The 13279-nt window shown below is 40.4% G+C and overlaps 1 protein-coding gene across 2 annotated transcripts in view; it reads right to left on the bottom strand.

The window, feature by feature from the left end:
- The window catches only part of cfap46 (cilia and flagella associated protein 46), a 98318-nt gene that overhangs the window by 18809 nt on the left and 66230 nt on the right, over positions 1-13279 (bottom strand). For both annotated transcript variants that reach the window (XM_021580249.3, XM_021580250.3), the window contains exons 49-51: positions 12000-12106; positions 8613-8698; positions 5382-5549 (exon numbers count right to left, since the gene is read on the bottom strand). In XM_021580249.3, the coding sequence (XP_021435924.2) occupies positions 5382-5549; positions 8613-8698; positions 12000-12106 (361 nt within the window). The remainder of the gene's footprint in view (positions 1-5381; positions 5550-8612; positions 8699-11999; positions 12107-13279) is intronic.

Here is a 13279-nt window from a genome sequence, read left to right as displayed (position 1 = left end):
GGCAGAGAAGGATCTGGCTTGCCGGCCTAACAACAGCCAAGAGAATGGTTGCCTTACAATGCCAAGCCCCACACACTCTGCCACATTAGCAATGGATTTATTTATTCATGGACATAGCTCAATTTGAACTGTCAATCTCTCAACTGCATGGTGCAAAACTACAACACTTGGCAGTATAAAATCATTACTTTATATACATGTACTTAAGTAAGCAGGTCCTGTGAGTGAGATGGGAAGGAGGGTGGGGGGGATAGATACATGTGTAATGTCTGCTGGTGTGTGTGTGCTTCTGTTTTATAGTTTGTCTTGTCAACCAATAAATTATAAAACCTCATGAAAAAAATAAATATTAAAAAAGTGTAATGACATTCAACAATTGTCATTAGGCCTACACTATTGTAGTCTGAAATAATTATTGAGTCTTGCTGACAAATGGATCTTTAAAAAAACAAAAAACAAGTAATAAAGTTATTTATACTTAAATAAGTATTTTCTTGTCCATTATTACATTTTCGTGGTGAGTTGTGTACCCTTCAGGCTACAGTAAACATTGTCCTTCACTCAACAATGGCTGTCATTCAGGATCTATTTGTTCAAAATGCCTCTAATACATTTCTTATTCCATTGAATTGGATTATACTCAAATCAATGACGTTAGAACGAAGCAGCCCTATTGATAAATTTCCTCTGCAACGACAATGGTGTTATTGCCAGAGATGCCAGAGACTTTGAGCCCAGGAGCTACAAAGAGATGAGTGACTCAAGATCTTGACGATCAGAATCTGCTTGCTGTCTAACAAACTGCTTGTCTGAAAATGTGTCCTGGACTGACAACACATGAAATTAAATTCAATATTTCACATCCAAAACTGTAAACATACAGTATGCAGTATTACGAATTTGTGACTAACCTTGAACATCCTAATCTCCCTACTGTCACATCTAAGGCAATCTAAAACAAATTTCAATGTAATTTCATGGATGGAATAACATGTATTATTTTGGGAGAAATAAATGTAAAAACAACATTTCATGCCCTTCCATAACCCTATAGCCCTATTTGGTAAAAGTCCAAGTCCATATTATGGTAAAAACAGCTCAAATAAGCTAAGAGAAATGACAGTCAGTCAATCTGGAAAACACATGAAGGTCAGTCAATCTGGAAAATTGTGCAGTCGCAAAAACCATCAAGCACTACGGTGAAACTGGCTCTCATGAGGGCTGCCACAGGAAACGAAGACCTAGAGTTACCTCTGCTGCAGAGGATAAGTTCATTAGAGTTACCAGGCTCAGAAATTGCAGCCCAAATAAGTGCTACACAGAGTTCAAGTAACAGACACATTTCAACATCAACTGTTCAGAGGAGACTACGTGAATCAGGCCTTCATGGTTGAATTCCTGAAAAGAAACCACTACTAAAGGACACCAATAAGAAGAAGAAGAAGAAATGTGAGATTTTTGGTTCCAACCGCCGTGTCTTTGTGAGACGCAGAGTAGCTGAACGGATGATCTCCACATGTTCCCACTGTGAAGCATGGAGGAGGAGGTGTGATGGTGTTTTGCTGGTGACACTGTCTGTGATTTATTTAGAATTTAAAAGCACACTTAACCAGCATGGCTACCACAGCATTCTGCAGCGATACGCCAACCCATCTGGTTTAAAGGCTATTTGACCAAGAAGGAAAGTGATGGAGTGCTGCATCAGATGACCTGGCTTCCACAATCACCTAACCTCAACCCAATTGATATGGTTTGGGATGAGTCATGAAGCTGGTTGAGAGAATCTGAAGAGTGTGCAAAGCTGTCATCAAGGAAAAGGGTGGCTACTTTGAAGAATCTCAAATATATAATATATTTGGATTTGTTTAATTCTTCTTTCGTTACAACATAGTTTTGATGTCTTCACTATTATTCTACAATGTAGAAAATAGTAAAAATAAAGAAAACCCTTGAATGTCTGTCCAATCTTTAGACTGGTACTCTATGTAAGAGCATCATGATCTATGTGCAGTACATACCTTATTGGATAGACACTGCAGCTTTCTAATAAAATATATTGATTGAACACTATCTGACACTTATTTCATTGCATCCTCAAGAATGTGAGGCTCACATTTCTCTGCGTCATTATCAGAATTACCTTCCCAGATATAAATGTAAGTTCACTTGTCATGTGAATTTTACAACCAAATTACAAATTAATTTGGATACGCAGACCATGTTGGGAAAGAATAGAGCAGAGGTACTCAAATACTTTTTGAGAAGGTCCGGTCACACAAATTTCCTAGGCGACAAAGGTCCGGATGGATATTGTAATTTATCCGCATCGTAACAATGACTACCGCCCTGTAGCACTCACATCTGTAATGTAGTGCTTTGAAAGGCTGGTCATGGCATTCATAATCCTGGACACCCTGGACCCACTCCAACTTGCATACCACCCCAACAGATCCACAGACGATGCAATCTCAATGGCACTCCACTCTGCCGTCTCCCACCAACAAAAGTGAGAGTGAGAAAGTTACAGACGCAGACCTATATCATACCCCTCCCCCCAAAATGCTAACCTCCCCTGTTATTGTAATGTTGAGAGGTTGGCATATCTTGGGGTATGATATTTGGTGCTTCTAACTCATCATTACTCACGATTCAGTCAGAACTAAACGTAACCATGGTAGGTAGTATCCACATTAATGTAGAAGTGTTTAAAAATATATAATATTCTTATTTACAATAACAGTGACTTCAGTGACGTTTGTAGAGTCACAAGCTTGATGTAATTATTGCGCGCTAGGAATATTAATACACATACAGTGCATTCGGAAAGTATACAGACCCCTTTACTTTTTCCATGTTTTGTTACGTTACAGCCTTATTCTAATATATATATTTTTTTAAATACATATGATTTTTTTGAAATAACGTATTTACATAATATACAGACCCTTTGCGATGAGAATTGAAATTAAGCTCAGGTGTATCTTGTTTCCATTGATTATCCTTGAGATGTTACTACAACTTCATTGGAGTCCACCTGCTGTAAATTAATTTTATTGGACATGATTTGGAAAGGCACACAGCTATCTAAATAAGGTCCCACAGTTGACAGTGCATGTCAGATCAAAAACCAAGCCGTGAGGTCGAAGGAATTGTCCTTGGAGCTCCGAGACAGGATTGTGTCGAGGCACAGATCTGGGGAAGGGTACCAAAACATAAAGGTCCCCAAGAACACTGTGGCCTCCATCATTCTTATATGGAAGAAGTTTGGAACCACCAAGACTCTTCCAAGAGCAGGCCACCCAGCCAAACTGAGTAATCGGGGGAGAAGGACCTTGAGCGGTGACAAAGAACCCGAAAGTCACTCTGACAGAGCTCCAGAGTACCTCTGTGGAGATGGGACAACTATCTCTGCAGCACTCCACCGTTCAGGCCTTTATGCTAAGAGTGGCCAGACAGAAGCCACTCCTCAGTAAAAGGCACATGACAGCCCGTTTAGAGTTAGCAAAAAGCACCTAAAGGACTCTCAGACCATGAGAAACAAGATTCTCGGGTCTGATAAAACCAAGTTTGAACTCTTTGGCCTCAATGCCAAGCGTCACGACTAGCGGAAACCTGGCACGATCCCTACGGTGAAGCATGGAGGTGCAGCATCATGCTGTGGGGATGTTTTTCAGAGGCAGGGACTGGGAGACTAATCAGGATTGAGGCAAAGGTGAATAGAGCAAAGTACAGAGAGATCCTAGATGAAAACCTGCTGCAGAGCGCTCAGGACCTCAGACTGGGGCGAAGGTTCACCTTCTAACAGGACAACGATCCTACGCACACAGCCACGACAATGCAGGAGTGGCTTCGGGGACAAGTCTCTGAATGGCCTTCTGTGGCCCAGCCAGAGCCCAGACTTAAACCCGATCAAACATCTCTAGAGAGACCTGAAAATAGCTGTGCAGCGATGCTCCACATCCAACCTGACAGCACTTGAACGGATCTGCAGAAAATAATGAAAAAAACTCCCCAAATACAGGTGTGCCAAGCTTGTAGCGTTATATCCAAGAAGACTCAAGGCAGCCAAAGATGATTCAACAAAGTACTGAGTAAAGGGTCTGAATACTTATGTAAATGTAATATTTTATTTACTAAAATGTCCCACCCTTAAGTTGCTGCCATACTGTTGATTATTATTGATCCTGCCCGCCACTTTCGCCTAATATTTATTTTTATTTGTATTAGTTATACTATTTTGACATTGATTGCTGCACTTTGGGTAAAGCTTGCAAGGCATTTCACTGTACTTGTGCATGCGATAAAACTTCCACTTGACACTGTTCACAACCCTCTTTTTGGCGGAGAGAACATTTTGCCGCTTTAAAGATTATTTCCTGCAATTCTACACATTTTGCCATGTCTTATGTGTGTTCATATGATATCTGAGTGACTCCAACATTACAACCAAATCAAATAGGGGCCTCAGCAGAGAATCTGGCTATGATAACTACAAGGTTTAGATAGCTGGTTAGCTTAACTTACCTAGCTAAAAAAAATGGGCTTGTTGATTTCAATAATTGCTTCGATTGCATTCTTTTATTACAGTAAGTTTCACTCAACAGTAAGTTTAAAGCCCAACTGTGTTTATTAACACATTGTAGGTCTGGATCAGGACTATTATAGTCTGCCTATTGAGTATGGCTGGAATGAAGGGTTGTAGCCATGCAAACACTGTCAAAGTAATTCCAACTGAGGTTTAAAGAGATTATAGTGTGGGAGAGGGTGTTAATCCTGCCCAAACAAATTATGTCATGAAAACATCATTAGTATTCCAGAAAGTTTAACGAAGCTTTGCCAATTGGATAGAGGGGTAAGAATAGATGAAATGCTTGTAGAGTACAAAACCCTCTGGGCGGACTTAGATGCTAATTTGCACTTGCAAAGTCTGCAAGTTGTCTAATTTATGCATGTGTGATGAACTACCTTAAATAATGTTTTTGTTAAAGTTAGACTCAACTAAATGACGTTGCCACGAGCAGCACCGGAGATATTGAAATGAGCAAGAGGCAACACTTCGCTCGCACACCGTCACACACAGTTTCTCTGCGCATGTTCACAGATTTGTGTCACTCTGTTAACAGTGTGGAAGCCAGGGCACCAAAACTGCGGACAAGTTGACCCTCGCGCTTCAATGCTCTCAGTTGTTGCAGAAACTGACTGACTATGCTGTTTACTTTCTGCATCTACGTCATATTGCTGAGTCTTCCTTTAATACTACTAGTGTGGGCATGCTAATGAAAATTTGCTGTGTTTTGAAATGAAATAGAATGAAAACTGTACTTGCAACTAAGCACTCCATTTGTGTGTGTGTGTGTGTGTATGTGTGTGTAACCCCTCACCTGGTTCCTCTCTCTGCAGGCGAGTGTGGAGGAGTTGCAGTGAGAAGTCACGAGATACAGAGCTCAGCCCCTCTTCTTGCAGGATTGCCAACGCTTCCAGAGGTAGTTCCATGAGCATCCAGTCAGCCAGGAGCACGACATACTCCCCAAGCTCTGCAGGAGACCCCACTGTTCACACAAACAGACACAGATAAAGGTGAGCACACACACCTGCACACACAGTGTACAAACGTCAATACAATATGCTCAGCTTGCTGTGAAAATGTTTATAATTGTGTATATATAGTAATTTTGTTGCTTTTGATCACAAAAGCCATACAACATACTTTATTACAGAGTACAAAACATTAGAAACACCTACTCTTTCCATGACATAGACTGACCAGGTGAAACTATGTGAAAGCCATGATCCCTTATTGATGTCATTTGTTAAGTCCACTTCAAATCAGTGTAGATGAAGGGGAGGAGACAGGTTAAAGAAGGATTTTTAAGCCCTGAGACATTTGATGGTGTATGTGTGCTATTCAGCGGGTGAATGGGCAAGACAAAAAATGCAAGTGCCTTTGGACAGGTTATGGTAGTAGGTGCCAGGAGCATGGGTTTGAGTGTGTCAAGAACTGTAACGCTGCTGGGCTTTTCACACTCAACAGTTTCCCGTGTGTATCAAGAATGGTCAACACCCAAAAGACATGTGGGAAGCACTGGCGTCAACATGGGCCAGCATCCCTGTGGAACGCTTTCAACACCTTGTAGATGAATTGAGGCTGTTCTGAGGGCATAAGGGGGTGCCCTCAGAACAGCGGCAGTCACGAGCCATGAAGTCAAATTCCATGTGACCGTTCGGTCACTGTAATTAGGCTTCTCCAAGCACTGATGCTGCTGATGGTCATTAGTAGCATACCAAACTTGCTAACTCACTTGTGAATGATATAACTTATCACTTGTGTATCATGCCCAGGTTGTGTGCAGTAAGTCAAGAAACAGAGCATTCCTTTTTTTGCGAATTTTTCCAATTATAGTCACACACCTCATGTAGCCTAGCCCAAGGTTTATATCACAACAAAAGTGGCCAAATAACTTCTTAAATTTAAGCACATTAATGCACTTTACAACAGGTGTGGAGCCTAACTGGCATATATAAGCAGCGCATGAGTTTCAAATTTTGGGAAGATAATTTTCACCATAAAAATGCACCTTTTTATGCATAATTACATTTGCGGTCACTTTTGAGAATGGTGTTTTTCCCGCTAATTGATTGCATTTTGGAACATTTGTGCTTATAGCCTACTGCCGTGTGCACATTCCTGCGCTTATAATGTGAAGAAAAAGCCTAAGAGTTTATCAACATTTTAAGCTAATCGTTCTGATCTGTTGCATTAGCCTCATTGCTTAATTATTTTTTTGGGATGCTAGTGGTTATACTGTATTCATTTGGGATCTATCGCATCCCACAACTGTCCCAGACTATGTTTGGAATATTTCTTTCTCGAACAGAATAGGTCAACTTTTGTACTATGAGGCATTGTAGATTGACATAGCAGTCCGTTAGACCTACTCATCATGCTGGTCGCCGAAAAGCCTGCGAGAAAGACCTGATCACCACGGACAGACATTGGCTAATAAGAATTGAGCTGAGAGACCCATGTGAGTGAGAGGTGCTTCTTCGGAGCACGTAGCCGGGAGAAGGGAACTATAATTATTATATTCAGCCCAAGGGCATAACGGCCCGTTGGCCGCAAAAGGCATGGATTTTTTTTAGGGGCATTACGGCCACACAAAGGGGATGCAGTCGGGAAAATCGAGGCAATATCAAGTGTTGCGAATAAGAGACTGATGAAATGTGTGCAACTTGCGCAAATAACAACAGAGCTCATGCCTTTCATGCAACTTTTTTCAAATCATCATTAGAGTCATATCATGCAGCCTTAGAATGTATTAAAAATACAAACGTTGGGCTATATGTTTTGATCACAACTAAAGTTACATACATTTTTATTTATTTTACCTTTATTTAACTAGGCAAGTCAGTTAAGAACAAATTCTTATTTTCAATGATGGCCTAGGAACAGTGGGTTAACTGTCTGTTCAGGGGCAGAACGACAGATTTGTACCTTGTCAGCTCGTGTGTTTGAACTTGCAACCTTCCGGTGCAACGATCTAACCACTAGGCTACCCTGTCACCCCATGAAGCATATAGGAGGACCTGTTTCTTTGTTAACAGCTCAACACAGAATAGCCACGTGCGCGCACTCCCTCAGAAATCACTGAGAAAATATCCTATCTATTTCATCCAGCTATGTTAAATTGCATTCTTCATACTATAAAATAATGCCATGGAATTCTAAGCAAATCTTGTCTGCTAAATAAACTAGTGAAGCCCACAGCCATATGACATAGCCAGATCAGGATCAAACATAAGGGCAAGGAGTATGCTATTCTGTTCTTCTGAAATATACATTTTCTTCAAATCAGGTTTCTTTAGACCCGTCTAAAATACATAATGGATTCATTGTGATTGTGTAGGGTATGGATTTATTAGACTTTTTAAAATGTAGCTGTTCCAAAAGGTCTGCATCAGTGGCTTGTAGTCTATACGTGGAAGCCAGGAGATGCTAAAATGTGTTTATGTTAATTACCAGTCAATTACCGTGAGACCGGCAGTTATCTGCTTGACAATCACCGGCTGACAAAATGTCATGACCGCCACAGCCCTAGGTGCAACTCAATATTAGAAAGGCGATCCCAATGTTTTGTACACTCAGCGCATACTTATACATGTAATGGTGCGAGGGAAAATCCAAAGTACAAATCACCATCTGAAATGGGTCTCTTAAGCCCTGGTCCAGTTAGCTATTTGGTAAGTTATATTTTCCATTACACTATGGCTGTACTGTATCTCGCACTAGAGTAAATATTTGAACATATATATTTCAGGTAGTATTGTGTTTAGGGAATTAAATACCATTTGCCTTTTGTGTAAAAACATGCTGATGTGGCTCCACTGTACATCATTTGGTCAATAAACAAACTGGTATAACAAAAATCAAAAGAAATGGGAGATGGAGGGGGAATTACTAAACTTAAACTAATCTAAGTAAATCCAGCTGTGGGGCTAATCACAAGCAATGAGCAGGTACAGTACAGTACACATCAAGCACTCTCCGGATTCTGAACATCAGTTCCCTGATCCTTACACTGTATATATCCGTTTCTGGGACAAGCAATACACACCCGCTAGACCTTTATCTAGGCCTGCTTTCTCCTCCTTGTCTTTGGGCCGGATGCACTCCGGGATGGATATTGATGGCGTCTGGTGCCTGAGTGAAATAGATAAGGACAGGGAGGATCAGTAGGGATACAGTGGAGACCTGGTCCAGACATGAGAAAATTAATGTACAAGGCCCAGAGAAGCACAAGGAGGCGGAGAACACAGAGGAAAGTCACAGCTGACACCTAACTCGACAAATAGACAGACTGATGCATGCGGACACATACAGTTGAAGTCGGAAGTTTACATACACTTAGGTTGGAGTCCTAAAAACTTGTTTTCAACCACTCCACAAATGTCTTGTTAACAAACTATAGTTTTGGCAAGTCGGCTAGGACATCTACTTTGTGCATGACACAAGTCATTTTTCCAACTAATGTTTACAGACAGATTATTTCACTTATAATTCACTGTATCACAATTCCAGTGGGTCAGACGTTTACATACACTAAGTTGACTGTGCCTTTAAACAGCTTGGAAAATTCCATAAAATTATGTCATGGCTTTTGAAGCTTCTGATAGGCTAATTGACATAATTAGAATTTGAGTCATTTTTTTTTTTTTTTTTTACCTTTATTTAACTAGGCAAGTCAGTTAAGAACAAATTCTTATTTTCAATGACAGCCTAGGAACAGTGGGTTAACTGCCTGTTCAGGGGCAGAACGACAGATTTGTAGCTTGTCAGCTCGGGGGTTTGAACTTGCAACCTCCCGGTTACTAGTCCAACACTCAAACCACTAGGCTACCCTGTATGTATTTCAAGGTCTACCTTCAAACTCAGTGCCTCTTTCCTTGAATTCATGGGAAAATCAAAATAAATCAGCCAAGACCTCAGGAAAAAAATTGTAGATCCCCACAACTCTGGTTCATCCTTGGGAGCAATTTCCAAACACCTGAAGGTACCACGTTCATCTGTACAAACAATAGTACGCAAGTATAAACACCATAGGACCACGCAGCCGTCATACCGCTCAGGAGGGACAAAATAGATGGCATCACGAGGCAGGAAAATTATGTGGATATATTGAAGTAACATCTCAAGACATCAGTCGGGAAGTTAAAGCTTGGTTGCAAATGGGTCTTCCAAATGGACAATGACCCCAAGCATACTTCCAAAGTTGTGGCAAAATGGCTAAAGGACAACAAAGTCAAGGTATTGGAGTGCCATCACAAAGCCCTGACCTCAATCCCATAGAAAATTTGTGGGCAGAACTGAAAAAGCGTGTGCGAGCAAGGAGGCCTACAAACCTGACTCAGTTACACCATCTCTGTCAGGAGGAATGGGCCAAAATTTACCCAACTTTATTGTGGGAAGCTTGTGGAAGGCTACTCGAAGTTCAACAAGTTCAACAATTTAAAGGCAATGCTACCAAATATTAATTGAGTGTATGTAAACTTCTGACCCAATGGGAATGTGATGAAAGAAATCAAATCTGAAATAAATCATTCTCTCTACTATTATTTTGACATTTCACATTCTTAAAATAAAGTGGAGATCCTAACTGACCTAAAACGTGATTTTTAATGTCAGGAATTGTGAAAAACTGAGTTTAAATATATTTGGCTAAGGTGTATGTAAACTTCCGACTTCAACTGTACATGCACAAAGAAACCATACTCCCACACAAACATACACACCAGTGGAGGCTGGTAGGAGGAGCTCCCCCGGGTTAGGGTTTGGCAGGGGAAGGTCGTCATTGTAAATAAGAATTTGTTCTTAACTGACTTGCCTAGTTAAATCAAATTAAAATAAATACTTTGCACAAGTTGACTCCAGGTATTAACTTAAAGTAGCTATAAATATAAAAATGTATTGAAAAACTTAAAATAAATTGTTATGATGGTATTGAAAAACCATCCCGTGGCTTTTTCCAAATACCCCGGTATACGGTATACAGTTAAGAAATAAGACCCTGGGGGGGTGGGGGGTGTGGTATATGGACAATATAGTTTGACTTATTAGAGCAGTAAACCCCTAAACCTAACAACGTAATTAGAGCAGTAAAAATAAATGCTTTGTCATACCCGTGGCATACGGTCTGATATACCATGGCTGTCAGCCTATCAGCATTCAGGGCTCGAACCACCCAGTTTATAATATACGATATACCGCCCCAGTATATGGACAATATACCACGGCTAAGGGCTGTTCTTACGCATGACGCAACGCAGAGTGCCTGGATACAGCCCTTAGCTGTGGTATATTGGCCATATACCACAAACGCTGAGGTGCCTTTTTACTATTATAAACTGGTTACCAACGTAATTAGAGCAGTAAAAATAAATGCTGTGTCATACCCGTGGCATACGGTCTGATATACCATGGCTGTCAGCCTATCAGCATTCAGGGATCGAACCACCCAGTTTATAATATACGATATACCGCCCCAGTCTAACCATTAACCTAACCCTATCCTTAACCCTAAACCCCTAAACCTAACCCAAATGTTTTTAAATTACATTTTTTCACTTTTTCTCCACAATTTCGTGATAACGATCTTGTCTCATCGCTGCAACTCCCCAACGGGCTCGGGAGATGCGAAGGTCGAGTCAAGCGTCCTCCGAAACATTACCCGCCAAGAAGCGCTTCTTAACACTCGCTCGCTTAAACCGGAAGCCAGCTGCACCAATGTGTCGGATGAAACACAGAATGTCCCTTGTTTTACTATCCGTGTGAGGATTTCTGGTCCCCGCAAGGATAGTAAAACCAAACAAACACACAGAGAGAGAGAGAAAAAGATCACAGGCCACACTGACACAAAGTCTCGCAATGTGAATGTCTAGCTGATACAACACATGAATAAGTCAGACATGATGAACTAGACCTGGGAAGGTAAACAGAAAATAATCAACACTGACCATACCGATCATAGCATATACTAGAGAAGTTTGAAATGAAATAAGTTTGCTAATATGGGTGATGTTAATGGGAGAATTGATGGCTACAACCATCAAATTGCTAGTAGTAGTTTAAAGGATACAAAACAACTTTAAAAAGTGTTGCACTTTAATGTTGTAGTCTTATCGTTAATGCATTAATTCAGGCAATTTATTGCAATATTGCCCATATCGCCCAGCTCTATGATGAACTGTAGACCAAATCAACTGCATTGGAGTTTTCTTATTCAATCTTTCCTTATTCAAGCTCTGCCTCAAGGGCAAAAACAATGTGATTAGTTGAGTGGTTCAGCCAAGAAAAGAGGCTGGTCATGTTTAGGTACAGTAAGTTCCCAATCGGTTAAGGTTAGGGTAAAGGGTTGGGTTTAGTTTAAATTCTGCAATAAATAGAACTCAGCAGCAAAATGACCATTGTACAATACAGGACAATATCCGGACCTGTATTGACTTACCCGAAGCATGAGAAGTCAAACTGAGAGAGGATTGGACACAAATAGTCCTCCATTTCTTGTACAATGGCTTTGAAATGAGATTCCAATTTCTCTTCAGAGTTCGATTTCTATACAGGGACAAAAAGAAAAAGCCTAGCTGACATGTAAAATCAACACTTGTCTCGAGCACTGACAACGATTACACAGACCTACATAACTTGAACAATGTTTGGTCATTCAAATCCGATATCGGCAGAAAGAAAGGGAAGAGAGAAATTCAGCTCCGGGATATTGTTGTAGACTGGTTTATTTATGAGGCCAGTCGATCATTTTAATAGAGAAAAAGGGGTTGTAGAGGGTTTGTGGAGGGGTAATAGAGCAGGGCCACTGACATTTTCAGTTGATGGCTCCAGGTCATGATTTGGTCGCACCATAATGTTGTTGAGGTGTCATGCAATTAATATTTTTTTGCAATCATCTCATAAAGTAATTCAGTGCTACCTAGATGGTATGTTTCAAGAAATAAGTTGAATTTAACATGTACAAGCAGGAATGCATGATCAAGATATTTTTGTGTGCAATCTGAAAAAGTGATTGTCATGAATTTTGGGTTGACAATTAGGCTATTGTTGCTATATTTTAATCTCAAAATAGGGCTCCAGAATCGCAGATTCCTTTTGTTCAATAGAGATTCATTTGGTTAATCATTTTTGTGTACCAATATCATAATTCATTTGGGGCTAATTCACCATTGTGTAAAACTAACAGTACATGTAATGTATTTAAGTAAGCAACAAAAAAAGCTCAAGTTTTCCAAGAAAAGAGAAACACGGAAACTTCTCTTGCTCGTGTCACTGATTAAAGCTCAAAGCTCTGAAGAAGGCCAAGAGGCCGACACAAAAGCTTTAATAAATTGTATGATGCGGGTTTCTCTTTTCATTGAAGTAATCACACTATTCCCACACACCTGTTTCTAGATACAGTAACTCAGCTTTTTTGCATTAAGCATACTAGTCAATGAAATCACTGAAAATGGCAGATGCACACTTCCCGCGCTCCATATTTCTCAAACACATATAGACGGTTAAAAAAGAGAGATGAGAAATAAACGTAATACCTCCAGGAAGCTGAGACCCTCCTCTCTCTTACAGTCACAACAGTATGTGTGTTCAAACCATTCATTCCCTGCGATTGCATTTTGAATGTTGTTACGAAATCCAAAAGCACATCTGAGTTATCTTGTTTGAGCTACTGTTCGACCCAATCATGCTTTTAGCAGCCCCCCAAATATGTTTTGACTG

The sequence above is a fragment of the Oncorhynchus mykiss genome, chromosome 23, assembly GCF_057628025.1.
Source record: "Oncorhynchus mykiss isolate SJ-2025 chromosome 23, ASM5762802v1, whole genome shotgun sequence".
NCBI lineage: Eukaryota > Metazoa > Chordata > Actinopteri > Salmoniformes > Salmonidae > Oncorhynchus > Oncorhynchus mykiss.
Note: the sequence above shows the minus strand (reverse complement) of the source record. Positions and strands in the feature narration are given on the sequence as shown.